The sequence below is a fragment of the Hemibagrus wyckioides genome, linkage group LG09 (genome assembly GCF_019097595.1).
Source record: "Hemibagrus wyckioides isolate EC202008001 linkage group LG09, SWU_Hwy_1.0, whole genome shotgun sequence".
In the NCBI taxonomy this organism is placed as follows: Eukaryota; Metazoa; Chordata; class Actinopteri; order Siluriformes; family Bagridae; genus Hemibagrus; species Hemibagrus wyckioides.
The window spans coordinates 9249435-9274800 of record NC_080718.1 but is presented as its reverse complement, the minus strand read 5'-3'; the positions used below and the strand labels follow the sequence as shown (position 1 = coordinate 9274800).

General features: G+C 37.8%; 1 protein-coding gene across 2 annotated transcripts; it reads left to right on the top strand.

The window, feature by feature from the left end:
* The first annotated feature begins 11638 nt into the window (after positions 1-11638).
* On the top strand, positions 11639-23325 carry rcor1 (REST corepressor 1). Of its 2 annotated transcripts, none has more exons than XM_058399516.1 (13): positions 11639-12482; positions 12581-12640; positions 14746-14826; positions 16045-16097; positions 16265-16426; positions 16673-16791; positions 17678-17756; positions 19553-19603; positions 19977-20174; positions 20276-20353; positions 20537-20594; positions 20789-21035; positions 21444-23325. In XM_058399516.1, exons 1-12 carry the CDS (start codon positions 12326-12328, stop codon positions 21031-21033), a joined length of 1341 nt encoding a protein of 446 aa, XP_058255499.1. In that variant the 5' UTR covers positions 11639-12325; the 3' UTR covers positions 21034-21035; positions 21444-23325. The 2 variants fall into 2 exon arrangements, with proteins under 2 accessions (XP_058255499.1, XP_058255498.1); XM_058399515.1 differs by having other exon boundaries at positions 11640-12482; positions 20789-21027.
* Positions 23326-25366: the final 2041 nt, after the last annotated feature.

The following is a 25366-nucleotide window of genomic DNA, read 5'->3' as shown; positions in this document are numbered from 1 at the left end:
AAGCAGGCTATCAGGCATGTCACTGAACTGGAGGGGAAACCCCTGAAGCACAGCGACAACATGCAAACTTCTTATACACAGGATGGAGGCAGGAATCAGTCCCCCAACCCCAGAGATTAAGCCACTGTGATCTGTGAGCCATTTGTGATCTTTTCACCAACACAACAAGACGAAATGATCTATAACTGACTTGTTTCTGAGTTACTGAGTTAACATCCTGCAAAGCCCAAAGTTAACGCCACAATTTTGGGTCATGAGGTAGAGATTAGTTGCCTAAATGGTGTTTGGTGTACAGTCAATTGTTTCATAGTAGTCATACTTGTGTTTTTTTTTCTTTACAGTTCACCTTTGCAGTTCATTCTGCACCTGCAGGCAAAGTGTTTTAATTGTTTTTAATTTTAATAAAATATATTTTATTTTATAATAATTTTATGTTTTTAATGTGCAAAATATGGCAAGTTACCATCTACAAAAAAAAGGAACAAGGATAAAAGAAATGCATTTAGCAAACATATTAAAACATGCATAATTAGATCAAATTCCTAAAAGACAAAAAAAGTTCTGTTCTGTTTATAATAAAGGCTTAGCTTTTTTCTGCTTTTAGGGTTTTTTTCCTAACTCACAAATTTAAAGGTGCTTATTAGTACATAATATCTACCAGTAATAATATTCACAATGTGCACAAAATCTTTCATCACTGCAGATAAAAGTGACGTCATTTCCAATCTGAGTGATTCCATATCTGCACTTTATTACTTTCAGCTCCGCACATTTTGCCCTCTGACAGTCTGAAGTCATAAATGACTAATGACCTCCTAGCGATATATTTTGGATGATAGTGATACGCAGGTTCACACTTGGTGTTGTGACGTCATGTGATCCCATCCTCTTGGGGTTGTTGGGTAATATTGTGCATGTTATCAGGTGACCCGTGCATACAGAACATTCAGCACTCGGACATCACCTTGTACAACATCCCCCAGTGCCAACACCAGGCTTTAGCACTGGGTCCATTAACAGACCAGAGTGTTTAAGGGTGTTAAGATGGATTTGAAAATTTGGTCATAAAAGGTATGACTTTACTAATCCATTGTTTTTGGTCAGATTATATCTGCTGAATTAGTTATTATGCAGTAATGTGCCTTTTCTTTTAAAATCTATCCATTAACTTATTTAACTTTCTTGCCACCATCTTGCTCATTAGGGATAAAATAGGGATAAAATTGTAACTTTTATTTATACTTCTAACACTTGTATCCAAAGCATGTAGCTAAGCAGATCACAGCTTTGCTTTAAGGACACAACAATCACTTTCAATCACTCTCAAATCTTCCAAACACTAAAACAGAATCTTAAATGCAGAACTATCTATCTAGATATCTATTCAGCAGTTGTAAAAAAATAATGAAATCACTTCAAACAAAACAATAAGCGATAATGATAAGCATTTAATCTCCAATGTCTCAGACTTTCTCTACTCACTACAGACCCGCTCAAGCTTGAAACCTGATTTGATTACCGATCAACCTTGAACCTGAACTATCAATCAGCCATCAGTCAGTTCTTAATGTGTGAGAATGTAGTCAAGCCTGAACTCCAGCATTCAAAACAAGACTGCGGAAAGGGGGGGCTCATGAAATACTGACCACAACAACCACACCACCTAGTGGATGAAGATTCGTCCACTAGGTTCGTAGATTCGTTTTTTTGTTTGTTTGTTTTTTTTACATATATCCAGGGCATAAAAAACTAAAAAACAGATTAAGATCATTTCAACTAAATCATGACTGAAGTAAATGACATCATTTAAATATAATATTGATTATAATAATCTATAAATGTTCCTTGGACTTGTTTTTAAAATCACTGATATTAAGCACAGAATGTCTGCTTTGGAATAGCATGTCCATCTGTAGACTAAGAATAAAAGCTGCAGTCAAGAGAGATATAGCTTTCATTGGCATCGTCCATATATATACACAGATGTGCGCAAAAGTCTTTTTTCATATTTAAGGATTGTGGTCATGTTATGTCATTATCACATAGTTGTTCAAGTTGTTCAGTACACAGGTTGACACACAGAGGGTAAAGGGAAGTTTCCACACCTGTGACTCATTGTCATTGTAATTAGTATCTGTGTATAAATACTCAGTGAGGTGATGAACTGACTCGGCTGGATACTGCACCATGAGGGAAGACAAAAAAAATGCCAATGGACCCGCGTAATAAGGTAGTTGAACTTTTATTAAGCAGGAAAAGGATATAAAAAGATATCTTAACACTTGATGCCAGTCAGTACTGTTCAAACTCTGTTAAAGAGGTGGAAAATAAGAGTTTCTGTTGATACTAAGCCACTGTCAGGTAGACCAGGAAAGATTTCACCCACTACTGCCAGAAGAATCGGGATGCAAAGAAAAACCCACAAGCAACTTCAAGAGAAATACTGGCTGCTCTGGAAAAAAGTGGTGGTGGTGTTTCAAGAGTACTTGAACACAAATGACCTGCATGGTCGAGTTGCCAGGAGAAAGCTGTTACTGCGCCCATGCCACAAAAAGTCTGCTTTCAGTATGCCAGACAGCACCTAGACAAGCCTAACAGCTTCTGAAGCAGGATGAAAAAATGTAATGTCATGAGACCAAAATTAATCTTTATAGTCACACCCATAAGCTCTATGTTTGGAGAGGAGTCAACAAGGCCTACGGTGACAAGTATCCCCACTGTAAAGCATGGTGGTGGAGCTCTTATGTTTTGAGGCTGTGTGAGCTCCAGTGGCACAGGGAAGGTAGTCAAAATCAATAGCAAGATAAATGCAGCATGTTATCAGAAAATACTGGCAGACAATTTGCATTCTACAGCATGAAAGCTGCGCATAGGACGCTCTTGGTTGTTCCAACATGACAATGACAATGACAACAAAGGCCAAGTTGACCCTCCAATGTCTACAGCAAAAAAAGGTGAAGGTTCTAGAGTGGCCATTATAGCTTCCTGACCTTAATATCATTCAACCACTTTGGGAAGATCTCAAACGTGCAGTTTGTGCAAGACAACCAAAAAATTTACAGGAACTGGAGGCATTTTGCCAAGAAGAATGGGCAGCTCTACCACCTGAGAGAATTAAGGACCTCATGCACAATTATTAAAAATAACTGCATGTCATCATTGATGCTAAAGGGGGCAATACACTGCCAATTAGTCTATAATGCATGTCTTTGGATCAGTGGAGGAAACCGGAGAACCTGGAGGAAACCCCCTGAGGCAGAGGGAGCACATGCAACCTCCACATACACACACATGGCAGAAGTGGGAATTAAACCCACAACCCTGTGGGTGTGAGGCACCAGCACCCTAACCCCCCAACCCCGCCCGACGCTTGAATAATTTTTGGAATAATTGCTGTATATTTCAGTTATACTATGAATACCTAGCAGTAATGATATGTATTTTACAAAACGGAAAGTTTCACTGACCAACATGGAAGTGTTTACTGTAACACTGAAAATGTCTGTCATGTTTAGCGCTGGAAAGTATTTTGAATAAATATCACATGCTGCAAATATGGCTTCCTGTGACACACAGTTATATTCATTAAAGCCAAACTTCAGCAATTACAATTAGTCTCAGAATTACGAGTAAGCCAATCATCTCACAGCAGTGCAATGCACAAAATCATGCCAAGAGCTTCATTTTAATCATCACATCCAATATCAGAATGGGGAAAAGATGTGATCTAAGTGACTGTGGCAGACTTGTTTTGAGTATTTCAGAAACTGCTGATTTCCTGAGATCTTCACCAACAACAGTTTCTAGCGTTTACAAAGAATGGCATAAAAAGCATAAAATACCCAATGTGCTGCAGTTCTGCGGGTGGAAATACCTTGTTTATGGGGGAGGTCAAAGCAAAATGGCCAGACTGGTTCTTGCTGACAGGATGTCTAGAGCAATCACATAACCAGCATCTACAACCATGTGAATAGAAAAGCATTGTAGAGCTTGACCTTTAGGTCAGAATAATTGAGCAACTGACTGACTTGCAGTGTTACAATAAACAGTTTTGAGAAACCTAGGCTAAAGATATTCCGTCTATTTTTTTTTTTCATTCATCTTGCCGTAAAATTAATTTCACAAGTCAATTGGCATCAACTTTTTTCACATTAGAGCTTATTTGAAAACAACAGATTAGATATATATTTATTTCAGGTTTAATTCACTTTCTCAGAATTGCAGTGCAAGATTAGCTATATTCAGTTATAGAAAGGACATTATTTATAATCACACCCTCCAGTGTCACCCAGATGAGCATGGGTTCCCTTTTGTGTTCAGTTCCTCACAAGGTTTCTTCCCCATATCATCTCAGAGAGTTTTTCCTTGCCACTTTTGCCTCAGGCTTGCTCATTATGGATATAAATAAAATGAAATTGAATTGAATTGAATTAATCTAATGACTTTTTGGAGCTTCTGATTGGCCAATTATCATAATAAGGAGTTATAATGGTAGCAGACCTCTGACTTCATCACAAGTCTGGTTCCTCATTAGGAGGAATTTCAATACAACATGAGCAAATATAAAAATCATGGGACCACAGAGGCACAAATTATCTCCCACACTGTAAACGCTGAGAAGTGGATTGTACTTAAATAAATTAAGGCAACTGATTACTTACTAAGACATAATAAACAACATAGATCTATTTGAATAGAACCAACTCATATGTTGAGAGGACTGGAAGGAAAGGTTCATTTTAGTTTGCTAAAGACTTGCTGTAAATTCAGTCCAGGCTATTTGTTTCAATTATGATTATTGTTTTCTTTATTGTATTCATAAAAATCAAAGCTTTAAGCTATGAAAACTTTATTTCCTTATTTAAGTTTATTAATAAACACAAAAATAAATATTTTTCAAAAGACAGCATACCAAAAAAACCTTGCATTTGCATTTATTTTCTTGCATTTACATGTTATACATGTTGCTTAATGTGAATAATGTAAACCAGATTTAAAACCTCATTTGAACACTGAAAGCGGAATAAAACTGCATTAGTATGCATTTTTTCTTTTTTAATATTATATTTTCTTCTGGGCAGCACAGTGGCTTAGTGGTTAGCACTGTTACCTCACAGCAAGAAGGTCCTGGGTTTGAATCCCGGGGTTGAACAGGCTGGGGCCTTTCTGTTCGGAGTTTGCATGTTCTCCCTGTGCCTGTGTGAGTTTACTCCGGGTACTCTGGTTTCCTCCCACAGTCCAAAAACATGTACATTAGGTTGATTGGTAATTCTGAATTTGCCGAGAGTGGTTGTTTGTCTATGTGTGGCCCTGTGATGGACTGGCGACCTGTCCAGGGTGTACCCCTGCCTTTCGCCCTATGTGCGCTGGGATAGGCTCCAGCAGACCCCCGTGACCCTAGGAATAAGCGGGTATAGACAATGAATGAATACTTTATTCTAGCAGTGTTAGATATTTCGCAGCAGCCCATAAAGCTGATATGTCTCAAATAGACTTAATTTTTAAAATAAATAAATAAATGATCCTACATTTGCAGCAGGGTAAATGTAATGGTGGAATTCAACTGCAGAATATAAAATCTGCCACATCATCTTAAAAATACTCTGCCAAAAAAGAAAAAGTCACCACCTGGATTTAACTTAGCAAATAGGTAAGAGCTTTGGATAATTACTGCAGTGATTAAAATGTTTCAGCTGGCAGCAAGTTATTTAACCCTAACTGATGCCATGAATAGCTTCTCATTGTTTAAACAGCCATGTCGAAGGAAAAAACTGTGGTTGTGGAAAAGATGTTACTCTGTTTCAGAAGGGTTGAATTATTGGCCTGCATCAAGCAAAGGAAACAAATTAGGAGATTGCTGAAACTACTAAAATTTGGTTAGGATAGTGGAGAACCATATATATGGTACACTACTGCTCAAACGTTTGGGATCACTTAAAAATTGTATTGTTTTCCAAGGAAACACACGAAATTAGTCTGAATAGAAAATATAGCAAAAGAACAGCACATGCTGACATGTCAGAGTTAGAAATAATGATTTTGATGGAAATGTTGAATGTTTTCTTCAAACGTTGCCTTTATTAAAAAAAAAACAAAAACAAAAAAAAACACCTTTTGCAGAAATTACAGCCTGGGCATTCTAGCTGTCAATTTTTCAAGATAATCTGATGAAATTTCACCCCATGCTTCTTGGAGCATCTCCCACAAGATGGATTGGCTGATGGAGTCTTCCTCTGTAGCTGAAATCAAGCTGAAATATGCAAGTGATCCCAAACTTTTGAGCGGTAGTGTATATACAACAGATTTCTGAACAGATGGAACACTAAATAAAAAGAGCACTAGGAGATAAATATATCACTGCAGTCTGATTGTGCTACACAACAAAACAGGAACATAAAGAACATGAACACCTGGGGACTTTCACACTGTCACAGATCTGCCATTACATCTGTCAGCTTGTGACAGCAAAGTATTAGTGTCTATAATGACCTTAGAAACTACAAGGACCTAATAGTTCCTCATGGGCCATTGACTGCTGTTGTAGAAAGCACATTAATCACCCAAATGAGGATGGGTTCCCTTCTGAGCCTGGTTCCTCTCAAGGTTTCTTCCTCATACCATCCCAGGGAGTTTTTCCTTGCCACCGTCGCCACAGGTTTGCTCATTAGGGATAAAATAGGGATAAAATAGTTTAATAATTAAATTTAATAATTTATTCTTATTTCTAGTTTAGTTATTTTTTATTTTCATTTTTCCCCTCCCCTTTCTCTGTTTCTCTTCTTTTGTAAAGTTGCTTTGAGACAATGTTCATTGTAAAAGGCGCTATACAAAATAAATTGCATTTAATTGAAATTGAATTTAAGCAATAATTATACACTGATCAGGCATAACATTATGAGCAGTGACAGCTGAAGTGAATAAGACTGATGATCTCCTCATCATGGCACCTGTTAGTGGGTGGGATATATTAGGCAGCAAGCGAACATTCTGACCCCAAAGTTGATGTGTTAGAAGCAGGAAAAATGGACAAGTGAGTTTAACATGGGCCAAATTGTGATGGCTAGATGGCTGGATCAGAGCATTTGCAAAACTGCAGCTCTTGTGGGGTGTTCCCGGTCTGCAGTGGTCAGTATCTATAAAAAGTGGTCCAAGGAAGGAACAGTGGTGAACTGGCGACAGGGTCATGGGCGGCCAAGGCTCACTGATGCATGTAGAGAGCAAAGGCTGGCCTATGTGATCCAATCTAACAGACAAGCTACTTTTGCTCAAACTGCTCAAGAAATTAATTCTGGTTCTGATAGAAAGGTGACAGAATACACAGTTTATCACAGTTTGTTGTGTATGGGGCTGCACAGCCACAAACCAGTCAGGGTGCCCATGCTGACCCCTGTGCACCACCGAATGCACCAACAATGGGGACGTGAGAATCAGAACTGGACCATGGAGCAATGGAAGAAGGTGGTGTGGTCTGATGAATCACGTTTTCTTTTACATCACGTGGATGGCCAGGTGCATGTGCCTCAGGGGAACACATGGCAACAGGATGCACTATGGGAAGAAGGCAAGCCAGCAGTGGCAGTGTCATGCTTTGGGCAATGTTTTGCTGGGAAACCTTGGGTCCTGCCAACCATGTGGATGTTACTTTGACATGTACCACCTACCTAAGCATTGTTGCAGACCATGTTCACCCTTTCATGGAAACGGTATTCCCTGATGGCTGTGGCCTCTTTCAGCAGGATAATGCGCAGTGCCACAAAGCAAAACTGGTTCAGGAATGGTTTTATGAGCACAACTTGACTTGGCCTCCAAACTCCCCAGATCTCAATCCAATTGAGCATCTGTGGGATGTGCTGAACAAACAAGTCCAATCCATGGAGGCTCCACCTCGCAACCTAGAGGACTTAAAGGATCTGCTGCTAACATCTTGGTGCCAGATATCACAGCACATCTTCAGGGATCTAGTGGAGTCCATGCCTCAATGGGTCAGGGCTGTTTTGGCAGCAAAAAGGGGGCCAACACAATATTAAGTGGGTGGTCATAATGTTATGCCTGATTGGTATGACTGTGATATAGAATGTGATATAAACACATTTCTGAACAGATGGAACACTAAATAAAAACAGTACTAGGAGATAAATATATCACTGCAGTCTGATTGTGCCACACAACAAAACAGGAACATAAAGAGCATTTAAGCAATAATTATAAATGTGTCTTGCACAGCAAATTGACTTTCAGCTTTTGTAATTTAGATGAAAGCTCACTTTTGCCCAGGTTTGGCATGACCTTAGTGTGACCTTTTTGGGTTCTGCAAGTGCAGTGCATAAATTAGACCAAACATTAGACAATGGCTAAGGTAGTTCATTCAGTTCATCAATGACATGCCTGGTCTCCAGGATAACTTGTACTCCTGACGGGTTCAGCTGAGGAAGTGCTGGGTACATTATCCTCAAGGCTATAAAGAATTCCCACTGAAATATTTAAGAGGCCTGATCATTAAGATAATAACAGAAAAAGTAAAATTGTTGTGTTAGTTTAAAGATAGAGGTTTGTCTGATTCTTGCAGGGCCTGGCTGTAAAGAGTTTGGTGAAACAAACAGGGCTGGAGGACTACGATCTTTCACAGTCCTAATTTTGGAATTAACTCTGAATATATGCCGTTTCCAGGAGAACAGTGTTTGTTTTGGTAGTTACACAATGCAAATACACAGTTTTAGTTCAGACATTATTTTATTGATTTTATTAATCGATTAGTGTCTGCTAACAATAAGCTCCAATAAATTAACACTTTGCATTTCTTGACAACATGCAAATCTAGCAAGTAAAAATGATCCAGTGTACATGAGCTATTTCAAACAGTTAGGACACTATTTTGTAAATTGCAAAATAAAGTTGCTCACAGAGCTGCTCTTCAAGAACTGGACTGAATCAAGAATGACTGAAAGTCCCCTAAGGACAAGGCACCTAACATCTTTTGGCTCAGTTGTCGAAAAATGGATAAGAGTACAAAACACACACAAGAGAATTAAATTCTGCACACTGTATTTTTTCACTACATTGCACAGAACAAACAAAATATACATTCTCTCATTCTTTTAATGGTATCTCTATGCAGACAGTTTTCTATGTAATATTTCTCTTTCTCTAAAATGTGTCTTCACATTAGTATAGTATGATGCAACTTAATGACATTTGTTATATGAGACAACATGTGTATATTTAATGTGAGAGAAACCAACCGTCTAACTACAAAAAATATACAAAATAGTGAACAGTACAATAGTGACAAAATGAATTGTCCTGGTTATATTACTGTATTAATATAATGTTGATGATAAATTTCAGTTATATTAAATACAAACAAACATTAAAACTGTTCTGAGTTGAAATGTTTTTAGCCTGGGAGTGTGGAAAACAAACTTTTACATTACAACTATAATATAATTAAAGCCTTCATGTTTACACATGGTCAATGGTGGACTGTAGTAAATATTAAATAATAACACAATAAATAATAAATATTAATCTTTATCAGGTTGGGCATTCCTCTGTAGGAAGTCTAAAATATGGAACTTTTGTCTCCCATCATTATTACACTGAATTAGACCAAATGTAATACAGGCTACTGTCATACTATGATGGGCATGCAACTTATGGACATAAGATTGCGATTTATAGCTGAAATTTAGCTCTGAAATATTTGCAGCAGGTACGTGCTTCTATAATAAAGGATAGCATTACGTTTACTGTAAATTAGACGAAATTTGACATGAACTAATGCTACTTTGCAATAACTAATGCAATAACTCTCAGTTATTGTGTAACTATTTTTAGTTATTACTGGCTAATGTTTAAATTTATTGGTTTATCGGTTAGCAATAAAGTTCGAGTCTCACACACTCATTATTTTACGTCAACATTCATCCATTTGCCACTTTATAGTTGGTGTTAGCAACTAAGCATTTAAGACTGTGCTCAAGGGTCCAGCAGTGGTTCTCTCTCATGGCAGTCATGTTTCATCTCATTTTACAGTAAATTCAATGTAAAACTGATGTGGCACAGCCATAATGTGTAATAAAAATTGATGGATTAAAATGCTCAAGCTGGATGGATGTTAACAATGCCCTTCTATTCTAAATCAACTAACGATTTGTTTCTATTATTTTACATTCATGTGTATTTATTTGCATAAGATTTGAATTAAAGCAACTTACAATTGTGATCAATAGACATTTGCGAAGTTGGGGTTTGGGGCAGCATGGTGGACATGTTACCCCTCTGAGGTCCCAGGTTCAATTGTGAGATATAATCATGAACTGATGCACTTTCCTTTATCAGTGTGGATCTGGATCCACCATAACCCTGATCAGGATAAAGCAGTTAGTGAAGATAAATGAATGAGTGACTGAGCTGGGGGATGTTCAAGTGCACTGCACGTGGTTCTCTTGCAGTCTTGGGAATGTACTTTAAATACCAACTTTCGGATTAATAGCTCAGAACCTTAAACTGAAACCTGAAACCTGTGGCTTGTAAATATAATAGATATAATGACCTAGACAGGTCTCTGTCATATTATTTTTTTCCAATTTAATGTCTCTGCGTGATGAATTGCTTAACTGATTTACACAGCAGGCAATAATGTTTGAGATGTAGCACACTCCGGTGACTCTAAACAAAACTGGCAGTGGCTTAGCAAATCAGTTAAAGAGAATTTAACAAGTTTAACAAGAGCCTGCTGTCAACTGTGTAGGATTTTAGACTGCTGCATTCACCTTTAACAAGAATGATATCATATATCACAAAATTCTGTGTGTTTTTGGAGTTATGCCAAACATTTGAGCCAAGGTCAGGAGCATCAGTAGCGCCCAAGAGGCACTACCATGAGGCATCTGACTAATCTGAATGGTAAAATGCTAAAATTATGCTACAGTGAACAACCCCAAGATGTTAAATCATCCCAGTAAATGTGTCGGTCACATACCTATAGACTTTCATGCTTTTAAAATGGAATAAACTCCAGTAATTGTACTCAAATACAGGATGGCTGGAAAAGGAAACTGTGCACAGGAAGGTGTGAGGGAACCATGTTTGCTGCTAACAAGCTGCAATATAGTGGAAGGCTTATAAGCTGTAGAGAGTATTTAATGGGATTAAATGGATGAACATAAGACTAGTAGTGTCCGAGTCATCAAGAAAGTGTTCATGGTTTTCTGGGAAGTGACTAAATTATATATATATATTTTTAAAGGTATGCTGTCCTCTTGGTCTCCTTAACTCTAACAAGCAATGGGTACAGAAAGCTTTGAGATACTTTGATTTTTAATGTTCAGGGGCTTTTTGAGGGGGTTTTTTGACCGAATATGACCTGCTTTTCAAGGGTAAGAGCAGCAGTGAGCACACAGCAGAGCAGCAAGCCATTATGTTCCGTGGTGTATTTTTTGCACTCTGATGTAGAGATGTGCACTAAATGCTGTTTTAGGTGGCTTTAATGCGCATTGATTTATGAAGTTATCATTAAGTTACTGACGGATCGCTTATTGATGAACTTGGCTATGTCTGTGTAGGTTTTTCACTCCCTCCCCCTCGCTTTTCACTCCCTTTTTCTCCCCCGTCAGCAGTTTGACTGAGTGCGTTTCGCTCATTCAGATCTCAGTAGGGCTCTTTACTGTGGAAGTAGTGTGGAAGTGCAGAACTGAAGTTCCCTACTCTCTCCGTGCGAAGAGGCTCATACTTTATTCAACACAGTTGCGTTTTATTGCAAAACGACATTTTCCTCCACCCTGGACCTTAACGCGTGTCCTAAAGGAAAGTAATCTCTTCTCGAAAGTGTTTCCGAATGTTTCCAATGTAATTTTGGGCGAAATGATTAATTAAATTAGCATTAGCCGATGCTATCTTTGCTAGCTCGCTATCAGTGCTCTGTCTGAAGCTTACAGAGTGCTAACAGTTAGCCTGCTAGCTAGTTCTATAGACTTAATATTGTTCGCACCAGTTAGGGGAACTTAGCTGCCTTGGTGTTGCTAACTTCATACAGCTAGCCATTTAGAAAGGCAGCGCTGCAGTTTGAAGACTTCACAGTTCGTTGTTTAACTGCTTGTCTTCCTGTCTGAGGGGATTTGTGCAAATTTTTTAAAGTTGATATTCACACTTCGTTTTTGACAGCGAGGCCGCGAATTAGCCTTCATCTCAGTATCTACTTAGCTTAGCCTGTTAGCTTGCTAAGCTAGTCGTGTGAGTGAGAGGGAGAGAGCGAAGGGGATAGAGAGAGGGGGAGAGAGAGAGAGAGAGACGGAGACGTAGCGAAAGTTCGGCGCCGTGCATCGAGATGCCCGCGATGTTGGAAAAGGGTACGACGGAGATATCGGGGAAGAGAAGAGGCAGAAATTCGGTGAACAACACGACGAAAAGTTTTACTTCGAACGGCAATAGTAACAATTCTTGGGAGGAAGGAAGTTCGCCTTCCTCTAGTGATGACGAGCACGGTAAGTCAGTGTTGGTAGCCTCGATCACTCGGGACAAGTTCTAACACTTTTACAGCCTGTTTAGAGTCTGACTTTTTGCCTTGTTTTTTTGTGATAAGGTGCTGGAGGGATGCGAGTCGGACCACAGTTTCAGGCTGTAGTTCCAGACTACGACCCCGGTAAAGTGTGCTTGAGTTTTCTGAGCTGTAGTTAAAGAGCAGGTTACAGCGCGCGCTAGCCTCGAACACAGCCCGTTGTTTCACTAGTGCACAGTTGCATCAGATCTGCATCACACTGCACCATTTACTGCTCTCTTTACCCAAAACTCGTCACTGTGGACTTCTTATTTACTTTAAAAAAGACACCTGTATGTTCATGACATCTCTTTTTATGGCATTTCATTATCTGCCATAAAAAGAGTTTCTTTTTGAAATACATTGGAGTGTCTAATATTTATTGAAATAAAGTCAGGTGTTTTTTTTAAATTGTGTTTCCTGTAAAAAAAAAAAAAAAAACAAGAACAAAATGTCATTTCTGTTGTACCACGAAGAACAGGGCCAAAAGTATGTAGACACCAGATCATCACAACATAACATGCCAAAACTAATGGCAACTTGGAGGCACACATATCTATCTATCTATCTATTTATCTATCTATCTATCTATCTATCTATCTATCTATCTATCTATCTATCTATCTATCTATTTATCTATCTATCTATCTATCCATCTATCTCTTTCTCTGTCTGTCTGTCTGTCTGTCTGTTATACACACTAGAATCATGTGAACATTCTTGCAGTAGTATCTAAACATCTAATCATGCGGCAGCAGCACATATACATACAGTCAGGTCAAGAGCTTGAGTTAATATTCACATCAAACATCAGAAAGGGGAAAATGTGATTTGTTTGACCTTAACCGTGGCATGGTTGTGGTAGGAAGTCTGGTAACTGAAATAATCACTTTCTGCAGATTCTTTTTAGATTTCTCTTCTTTGTTGACAGGAGTGCCCTTTCTGACACATTGGCCATTTTACAATCTGGCCATTTTCTTCTGATCTCTCATTTCGAAAGGTGTTTTTCCCCCTCACTCAGGTGTTTTTTTTTTTGTTGTTGTTGTTTTTTGTACCATTCTGTGTAAAGTCTAGAGACTGGTACCAACATCTATGCCATAGTTAAAGTCACTGGTCAGAGAGACCACATTTTTTTCATCGTTCTGATTGTTTGTTGGTGCCATACGATTAACTGATTAGATAAGAGCATGAATGTACATGTGTTCCTAATAAAGTGTAGTGAGTGTGCAGTAGTAGAAGGTCATATATAAATATGCAGTTTGGTCCTAGCAGCTGCCAGAAGAAACGTGTGCTGAGCTGAACTAGTCAAACTGGTAGATGGAACCAGTTTCTAAACTACTGCTAAGAATGCAACATAGGCAAACTGTTTTAAAGCAAAGTCCATGATAGCAATGCAGTTAGAAAATGTCAGCTGTTTTATTAATCATTTGAATGAAGTAACTAGGATGCTGGAAAATACACTGGCAGCTTGCAAAGATGGTCAACCAGCTTGACTAGCTCAGCCTGTGATCTGGCAGCTGATCAAGCCAAGTGTGATTTTTCTTTTTTTAATCTAGGATATATCGTATTATATTATATTAACTTAACTAATAGGTTAGAGGATAGTCATAGAGCAATTCACTGCAGTGTAGCCTTTTCAAATCTTTTCACAACACCACATGCAAACAGCAAACTTGACACACTAAGACAACTTTCACCCTGATATTGCTGTTGCAGACAAAACCACATAGTAAAAGATTATTTTTTTAGTTCCCACGTCAGTGATCATAAAACATATATCGTGCCATGCTCACCAGCAGCTGATTTAGTGCCATTGAAAACAAAGTCAGCGACAAAGCAGTGTCAGAAATCTTTTATGAGAATGTGACTGCTGCAATAGCACTTGCTTAAAAAACACCAATGAAAAGATGCTAATGGGCAGTAAAACATCCTTATGATCTCTCGCTCACTTTGAATAATGTTTCAGTTTGACATACGCATTCCTCACAAGAGGATCTTATTTGTATAAGCGGACACTGAGAACACCTTATCACAGTCAGTTAGAGTTTAGCCAACATTCTATTGGGATCTTAGAAGTCTGCAAGGTAAAACAGTCTTTAGCAAGAACAAAACTAAATAATTCTAAATTAAACTTAACCTAATGAAATAACAGATCCTTTTTCTCCTCTTTATTATACGTGACACTTTTGTGCGTTTTTTTTCCTTGTCAGAAGTGGCCAAGGCGAGCCAGGAGAGGGAGAATCTGGGAATGTTGGTGTGGATTCCTAACCAGACTCTGTCTGAGTCTAAGTGTGAGTAGATGTAATCTCTGTGCTTATATAAATTATCCACGCCACAAGTGTGTAAGTAGTGCTAAGCATCAGTTAATGAGCAGAAAAAGAGTTGAAATGTATGCAGCAATCAAAATACTGATTCTTAATGTACATGTTCCTCATTTTCTTGATTTATTAATCAGTCGATCGAACATTGTTTGAAAATATAAAGCTCCACAATTGATGGTGTATGTCAAAGGAATTGGTCACAGATCTCAGAGACAATATTCTTGCTTGACTGGTTGGTCTGATTATTTGGTGTGATAGTACCAAAACATTTGCATTATTGTGTTTACCAGCATGGTCACGGAGTGTGTTAATCTGCTTATACCACAGTGGTTTGCCAATGTTTGAAACATTTAATTTATTATTGAACATCATGCGCCACATTTCAGCAGGTTAGAGTTCGATTTAATGTTATGACTGTCCAAGAAAGATTTTAGTTCCTGTTCACACCTACATTATAGCTGTGATAAACAGTCATTCCCTCACCAGTATCTCTCCCTTTCTCTCTCTTTCGCTTTGTTGCCCTTCCTGTTTTATTTATATATATATATATATATATGTATGTATGTATGTGTGTATATATATATATATATATATATATATATATATATATATGTATGTTTTTTATATATATATATATATATATATATATATATATATATATATAATATACATATACATATACATATACATATATAATTTTTTTTTTTTTTACTGAGAATGTAAACTGTCCTAAAGACTGTGTCTTTAGGGAAAAAAAAGTCTGGTAACATCACCAAATCAAGAATTATACTTTTCTTTGTTAAACATGGTTATTAAAAACTAATATAATTTATTTTGTATTAGATTATGTGTTTAGGACGTGTATAGAAACAGTAAGGTATAAGATGGAGCACGATCACATAAACCGGCCATGGAACTGAGCCATTCTGTTCTAAACTTCAGACTAAAACTGAAATCTTGAATCTGACTGGCACGAAAGTGTGTATTATTTTTGCAAGTTTACAAAAACTTTGTGACAAGCTATTTATACTGTTTCATAAGAGGTATACTTTGTAGATTCATCAGAAACAAAAGTGGACTTTTGTCCAGAATTACAGGATAATAACTCACTTTATAAGCTTCTGCTTTGTATATTGATAAATGACTTCACTCTCCTTTTCCACCCCCACCCCCCTTTTTTTACAACAGTGGATGAGTATATTGCAATAGCTAAAGAGAAGCATGGGTACAACATGGAACAGGTGAAACTACTCTCATTTATAATGCTTTGTAAATTTCAGTGCATTTAAGAATTATGTGATTCTCAGTTATAGTCACTTTAATATTTTCCATATACAAGCGAATGTTTCAAGTAATATAATTGTTAGCTAATAAGAAGGTATACTTGCCTACCTTGTTTTCTTAACAGGCATTGGGAATGCTTTTCTGGCACAAACACAACATAGAGAGGTCTTTAGCAGACCTGCCCAACTTCACCCCTTTCCCTGACGAATGGACGGTAGAGGACAAAGTGCTGTTTGAACAGGGTTTCAGCTTTCACGGCAAGACTTTCCATCGTATTCAACAAATGGTGAGCCCCCACAAGCAAGAACACTGTGCATATATGAAATCACGTTAAATACACCTAAGTTGTATCCAAGGTAATTTAAACCTTAGTTTTTACCCTAACGAAAGTCTGAGACTGCAGTGAAACAGTGGTGACCTAGAGTACTTTTATTTCTCCTTAACCAGATTAATGAGGGTATCACTGTGAATAATTGTGGCAGGTTCAGTGTTTTATTTGAGCTTGATAAATAAATGTTTTTTTCTTCCCCAGCTTCCAGACAAGTCAATTGCAAGCCTTGTGCGATTCTATTATTCTTGGAAGAAAACACGCAGCAAAACCAGTGTCATGGACCGGCATGCACGCAAACAGAAGAGAGATCGAGAGGAGAGGTCAGCCATTCATATATTTATGACTGTATTTACATAGAAATATTTGCACTTCCTATAAAAAAAAAAATAACTGTACAGTCAGTGTTACACAAACTAACATTATCCATCATTCATTTTTAATACTTTTTTTGCGGGGGAAAACCCATAGATATCTACACTAGGTTTCTTCCTTTGTGATGCTCTACCAGGTCTTTACTTCAGTGGTCTTCGGTTCCTGCTTGGTCAGCTTCAGTTTTGCTTTCGGCAAAGTGAAATGCATGCTTAGTCAGAGTCAGGTCAGGTGACTGACTTGTCCGTGGCAGAACATTTCACTTCTGCCTTCTCTTCCCATCATTCTTGTAGAAGTTGTTCTATTTATAGAATGTCTATGTTCTGTCCATACTCTGGAATGTACAGACTTTCTTTTCTCATTGTTTTTGGCTCTCTAATCCAGTCTTCTTGTTTTTGAGACTTAAATGGTAAATGGTTACATCATCTGGTAAACCCTCTGTATTTTTCTCAGAGTTTTTTTTTTGTCTTTTTCTTCAGGGAACATTGTCACCCATTACACATTCAGAGGTGTTTCAGTCCTCAAATTTCTTATTCATATCAAACATTAGACTTGTGATCTCAGTGCCTCTGAATCATGCTGCCACATGATTGGCTCTTTGGTTAATTCCATAAATCAGAAGGGGTACAGGTGTTCCTATTAAAGTGGCTGGTGTGTGTGTAATTTGTGTGTGATTTTTGAAAATGCAAGGTAAAAAAGCCAAGGTCCCTTCTTCCCAATTGTTCACCAGTTTTCATTTTTATGGGTAATCATTAATCATTCATTTTTTCAGATGTAAGTTTGTTGTTTTACTGAATCGTTTAGTCAAAGTAAATTACTCCTTGTTTTGTTTCTAAGTGATGATGAGGCTGAAGAGACGAACTGCAACTCTCCAGGTGACACAGAACTTGAATCAAACAAAGAGGAAAAAAAAGAGGTAGAGATCTTTTTTTTTTTCTCCTTTCTTAGTATAAAAAGTTGTTTACATACAGTGAGGGGAAAAAATTATTGATCCCCTGCTGATTTTGTATGTTCGCCCACTGACAAAGAAATGATCAGTCTGTAATTTTAATGGTAGGTGTATCTGAACAGTGAGAGACAGAATAACAACAAAAATCCAGATTTCAAAAACATTTCAAAAAAGTTCTACATTGATTTGCATTTTATTGAGTGAAATAAGTATTTGACCCCTTTGCAAAACATTACTTAGTACTTGGTGGCAAACCCTTGTTGGCAATCACAGACGTCAGACATTTCTTGTAGTTGGCCACCAGGTTTGCACACATCTCAAGGAATTTGGGCCCACTCCTCTTTGCAGATCCTCTCCAAGTCATTAAGGTTTTGTGGCTGACCCTTCAGCTCCCTCCACAGATTTTCTATGGGATTAAGGTCTGGAGACTGGCTAGGCCACTACAGGACCTTAATGTGCTTCTTTTTGAACCACTCCTTGCCTTGGCCGTGTGTTTTGGGTCATTGTCAGGTGGAATATCCATCCACGACCCATTTTCCATGCCCTGGCTGAGGGAAGGAGGTTCTCACTCCAGATTTGACGGTACATGGCTCCGTCCATCGTCCCTTTGATGAGGTGCGGTTGTCCTGTCCCCTTAGCAGAAAACACCCCCAAAGCATAATGTTTCCACCTCCATGTTTGACGGTGGGGATGGTCTTCTTGGAGTCATAGGCAGCATTCCTCCTCCTCCAAACACGGTGAGTTGAGTTGATGCCAAAGAGCTGGATTTTGGTCTCATTTGACCACAACACTTTCACCCAGTTCTCCTCTGAATCATTCAGATGTTCACTGGCAAACTTCAGATGAGCCTGTACATGTGCTTTCTTTAGCAGGGGGACCTTGCAGGCATTACTGGATTTCAGTCTTTCACGGCGTAGTGTGTTACTAATTGTTTTCTTGGTGACTATGCTCCCAGCTGCCTTGAGATCATTGACAAAATCCTCCAGTGTAATTCTGGGCTGATTCGCCGTTCTCATGATCATTGAAACTCCATGAGGTGAGGTCTTGCATGGAGCCCCAGACCCATTTGGGAATAATCGCACCAACTGTTGTCACCTTCTCACCAAGCTGCTTGGTGATGGTCTTGTAGCTCATTCCAGCCTTGTGTAGGTCTACAATCTTGTCCCTGACATCCATGGACAGCTCTTTGGTCTTGACCATGATGGAGAGTTTGGAATCTGATTGATTGCTTCCTTCTGTGGACAGTATCTTTCATACAGTTAAGGAGCTGAGATTAAGAGCACTCCCGAGAGTGCTCCTACTGTAATCTCAGCTCCTTACCTGTATAAAAGACACCTGGGAGCCAGAAATCTTTCTGATTGATAGGGGATCAAATACTTATTTCACTCATTAAAATGCAAATCAATGTAGAACTCTTCTGAAATGCGTTTTTCTGGATTTTCTTGTTGTTATTCTACCTCTCACTGTTCAAATACACCTGCCATTAAAATTACAGACTGATCATTTCTTTGTCAGTGGGCAAACGTACAAAATCAGCAGGGGATCAAATAATTTTTTCCCTCACTGTATGAAGTAAAATGGAAAGAACAAACTGATCTCAGGTGTACTCTTGCTGTACTTTTTGGTTTTTCTGGGAATTGAACTTGCAGTCCTGCACACACTTGTCTGATTCTTTTACCTTTGATCCATTTTGCAATGTTTTTTTCCTTTCCCTTTGAAAGTGCATAAAGTATTTCTCTTAGTTAACCCTCTGTTTTTCTTAGGGTCCATCTGGACTTGAAAAACAAGATACAAAGCCTGCACTTGTCCAGAAGGTACCTGTATATATTTAAATAAATCTAAATACATTTTGTTATTAAAATGCACTTCATATAGTCCAGTCCTTTCACATGTGCATCAGTAACAGTTATACAGCATGCTTTTTAGTATCATGTGCATTTTTATCCAGCTGATGAAAGTGATAGTACCTGTTTTTTTCTCCCCATTTTCCTTTCTTCTAACTGAGTAAATTAAGACTTAAACTGGCATGTAGTGCCTAATAGCAAATGTTGATGTTAGTGCCCCTATTACAAGTGGGCAGTGGGCAAAAAATTCTAGGACATTTGACCTCCCTCAGTGGCTTCTTTTTTCTATTATAAACCATAGTTGGCTAATTGATTTAAGACATGTTTTGTACCCACTTTTCAGCCAGCACCTCTCACAGACAAACCAGCTCATGTTAAAAAGGAAGCACAAGGTCCAAGGAACCACCACCGCGCCAAGAGAAAGCCTCCCAAAGGCATGCACCTGAACCAGTGTGATGTGACTGCCATGTCGAGCAGTGGCCCAGCCGCAGCCAGCGTCCTCAGGCAGCTGGACATGGAACTCATTGCCATTAAACGACAGGTTAGTTCTATCTTTTCTACATTCATTTAACATTAACCTAGCTTAATGAGCACAGTGTCAGAGTGGACATTTAAGTATGTGATTGTGAAATCTGTCTGCAGATCCAGAGCATCAAACAGATCAACAGCGCCCTAAGAGAAACGCTCGAAACAGGAGTAGAGGATTTTCGACCTCCCGAGGTATATATCTTACTTATATAGATGTAGGAATTTCTTCCTGTTCTTGAGAATTTAAAAAGTGATGCACAGCTGTGGCACACACAAGGATTCAGTGTTATTAGGTGTTTAGACTTCAGTGATTTTGATGATGATCTTTTCCTGCTAATTATTTATGTGTCTAATTTAAGCACACTGTTTTCAAAGGTGAATCAGAAATTCAACACACGCTGGACTACAGAGGAGCAGCTTCTTGCTGTACAAGGTAAATTTGCAGGGTGTTTCGAGATGAGCAAACTTGGGCTTATTAGCTGTTGAAATACTGAGAAGAATTTAAAGGTGACACACATGATATGCATTTGCTTTTAATTGATAGACGAATTTTATGATAATAGATAAAATATGTATTTACATATTATTTCTGTCAAATAATTGTTTTTCTCTTCAATATATAATCAGCTATAAGGAAGTATGGAAGGGATTTTCAGGCCATTTCTGATGTCATCGGCAACAAGTCTGTGGTGCAGGTGAAGAACTTCTTCGTAAACTACCGTCGCCGCTTCAATTTGGACGAGGTGCTGCAGGAGTGGGAGGCTGAGCACGGGGTGGAGGCTTCCAAGGGCTCAGAGGAAGAGAAAATGGAGGTGTCATCTGAGGAAGGCACCACCACGCCTGTACCGCCAGAGGACCAAAAGGAGGTCTGAAGGTCTTGAATCAAGACAAAACATTCCATATCCTGTCATTAACAGTTTTTAAAAATACTTCAACTGTCAAAAGTTTGGTAGCACTGTTTTTTACTGAGACATTTTTGTTCACATCCCCAGAGGCTTCTCTTAATTGTGCAAGAAATGTTTGGATAGGAAGGAAGTAGTGCTGTATGTAATAAAAAAAAAAAAGCCTTGTCAATGTTAAACCTAATTGCAAACCTAAAAAAAGCTCTTTCTTTGCTTATAAATTAAAATATTTTGAAAAACTGGTGTCTTCAGCCCATTACAGGATGCACATGCGTAATACACCAAGATCTAGGTCTTTTGTGTTCTGCATTTGAACAAACCAGAGCATAAAAAAGGTGATCTAAGGAACACTAACAGCTTGTGTTTTTTTTTTTGTCCAGGAACCTATGCCCACAGAAGCACAGACCCCCTCTGCCTCCTGAGTGCCAACACCTGAGAGATCAGATGCTCCGGATCCAAATGCAGTCTGCAATCCAGTTGAAGGCATGTTGTGCTGAAGAGGCACCGTCTCGTACCCACCATTCCCGCCAGTCTCCTTTGCTGCTGTTCTTTTGACTCAGCTGAAATCTATGATTCTTACATGTCCTACTATTTGGAATCTCAACTGGCCCAACCCAGGAATAAGGATAGTCTTTACTTTTGTATTGTCACTGCCAACAGGAAATAGTCTCTCTGTCAGGTCGATGTTGTGCCTGGTGCTTTAAGCACTGTATTTACTGAACCTTCAGAAACACAGAGGACACTGGATGGGTTTGTGATCTTATTAACAGAGGAAGGCTTGACTTCTGTTGAAGGTTCAATAAACATTGTTTCAGTCTCCCTCATAACCTGCTAGTTACTTTAGTGTAGCATCCAGCTCTTGCATACATTTTGTTCCTCATCAGTTTGTACAGTAATCATATTTAGTATGTTTGATTTTAGATGAGTTGTCAAGATTGCTATCATGACTTAAGCTATTCGTCTATTTATTTGCTTAATAAGTTGTTTCAAAGAAATAATAGGTTTTCCAATTATGAAAGAGCCTGTATTGAAGGGACCTTGATGCCTGAATCTGTAAGTCATTTGAACAGTTTTGGTTGTTTTCAAAATCCAGCCTGTGATTCTGTTAATTGGCAGGACAGCCAGCTTTGGTGCTGCAAGCAACCAAGATTATTAGCTGCCTTCAAAGATATGTTGGTGAAGTTGGCAAAGTTAGTATTAGTATTTTTTATTTATTCAGCCATGTAAGGCAGGTTTAGCATATAATTAAGGGATTTTCTTCTAGTCAACCAAACAGATGCAGAGAAGTGAAACAACATACTGCTTCTTTTTTCCCGTTAATACTGGCTTTCCTCAGTGACGCCCTACAGAATACAGCCTACACTGTGGGATTCACAATGACTTGGCCTTGTTGCAGCTAGAGCACGAATACAAGTTTGTGTTCCTCTTTCTTTTAAATCATCTTCGATTCTGGACAGTTGGGATTGCTAAAGCTGTTCAATTGACCAGAAATTATCTATTAAATTATGGCTAAATGGATTAAGCAAGTGTAGGTCAAAATATTGAGCTTCCACTTTAAGATTAAATTTTTAAATGTAATTTTGGTATTTTAAATAGTATATCAGGTTCTCAATTCAAGAAAGTTGCTCATGCAATTCATTTATAAAGAGACACAATAATGGACAAATAATAGTTGTTGAGGATTATATCTGAATATTGCAAATAAATGGCTTTAAAAGTGATTTTACGAGGGCTGGTGATTAAATACAGGCTGTCTGTGATAGTACGCTGGATTTGGATTTTTTTTATTATATATATATATATATATATATATATAATTTATATTATATATAGTTATAATTTTTGTAATATTATTTTGGTATATGCTTTTCTTTTTGGTTTTAAAATGATGTCTGTCTTGCATGCACAGGCAATTATTTGGTAAACCTGGTCCAAGTTTGAAGGTATATTCCCCAGAAAAAAAAAAAAAAAAAAAGGATGCAAAAAGCACTACAAATGTAAGAGAGGCAGGCTACTGGGTTATGGACAAAAATGGTCATGTCTGTCCTGAGGTTGTTTTCTTTTCCCCATTCATGTTTATTTTCTTACTGTGCCAGAACCACAAATGGGGGGAAAAACTGATTTAGATTTTGTGTGTCTGTGTGTGTGCGCGCGTGCTTGCATACATGCTTCAGTGTGTGTGTTTTCTGATGATACATATTTTGCCCACATATAACCGGTTTGTCACATTAGCTACAGAATAAACCAATAGGATTTAACCAAGTCATGTGTATTGTATGATTCTGACCTGAACATCCTGCAGCGACTTGTATAATCATTTTGAGTTAGTGATGTAGTTATGAGACTAAATACAGGTGAATGAATCAGCAGCTTTTATTTCAAGGTCGCACAATAGGGGGAATCTACTTACAGGTAAGCTTGTATAATTTTTCTTAAACATCACACAATTTGAACAGCGAAAATCGTCTGTAATGTTATATTCATTTCACGAAATGATGATAGAATATTATACATAAATTATAGTCTGTATGAAAAGCTAAAAAAAACAACATCAAAGTCCTAGACTGACAGTGGAAAAAAAACACTGGCAGAAAATGGGCACCATGATCTGGATGACCTCTGCAGTATTTAATTATTCAGAAGCTCGTATGTTAATAAGCGTTGCTGTCCGGTTAATCATCAAGCATCACTAATAATTTCAAGCTTACAATTTCAGAGATCACTAATAATTTCAAGCTCATATCAGTGTGGCCGACTAGCCAGGTATATGATAGAGAAAATAAGAGAGATAACAGCTGCAGAAATATTGCAATGAAATAGAAAGTGAAAGCAAACCAATCCAGTTGTAGCTTTGTGTAATCTTTCTTTTGTTTAATGTAGCAGTAAACGTACTGTCAAGTCCAGTAAGTTTTAAAAGTTCATTTTTATTGCGATTTCGAATATAACTATATGAATCTTGTAGAGAGGTCATAGAAATACTAAAGAACTTAATAATCCTTCATCCAGTCAATTCAAGCGACTTGGATGTCCAGGGTGTGTCCACTCTAATATCTTGCTTACTTGGATGTTAATCATTATTGTACCAATGTACATATTTAAATCAAATTTAGAAACTGTAAAGCAACAGTGCAGCTATAAAATGTGACATTATGGACATGTGTTTTACACTAAGAAATAGTCAGACATTAATAATGCATTATCTTTTGTTATTAGGCTGTGACTGAGGACTGAGGACTACCTTGAACGTCTGAAATGTGACCTTCAGTGACGTCCAAGACTTAATGAAATCTTGGTGTTTGTTTGTTTGTTTGTTTGTTTTTTCCACTTTGGTGAACGGCTTCCTGCATTACTCACAGCACGCTGGATTTCATGCACTGAATTGTTTTGTCTGTACGTTTTTCGTGGCACACACTGAAATAGCATGAATAAAATGAATTCATTTGTTTACCATTAAAGAATTAAAACCTTTTATCGTTTTACTTGTAGCCATAGCACAAAGATTTAGCCAAGCACACGCTTTATTTTGCCAGTACTACATATGGAAGTATGTCGCAAATAAAGCAGTCACTTACACTACCTAATAAGAGCCTAATAATAGCCAATAAGCTACTAATGACGTACGAGGTTACAATGGTCATGTGTACATGAAGCAGTATAATGTTGTTTAAGGCTAATCTCTGTTATTTAAAGAGTCTGAGTCAAGTGATTTACATATATATATATACAGCTCTGGAAAAAAAAAGTAAGAGATCACTGCAAAATAATCAGTTTCTTATGTTTTTTTCTTACAGGTGCATGTATTAGTGAGATGTTTCATTTTTTTGTGAACTGCTGACAATATTTCTCCTAAATTCAAAATATAACTATTGTTATTTAGAGTGTATATTTAAAGGAAATGACAACACATCAACATAACCCAAGATCATGCAGCATTTGCAGAGCTTTAATAACTCAAATAAAACAAAATGCAAATAATTTGTAAACAAATTGTGTTAATGCTGTGGCTAAATAACATTAAGAAATCAGTATTTGGTGGAATAAGCCTGATTTGCATGCGTTTTGGATCCATGCTCTCCACCAGTTTTTCACATTACTGTTGGGTAGCTTTACACCACTCTTTGCTTGATGGTTTGTGACCATCCATCTTCCTCTTGATGACATTCCAGAGGTCTTCAATAGGGTTTAAATCTGGAGATTGGGCAGCGGTCTCTTTTTTTTCCAGAGCTATATATATATATATATATATATATATATATATATATATATATATTTAAATGTATTACAATGATGGAAAAAACTAGCA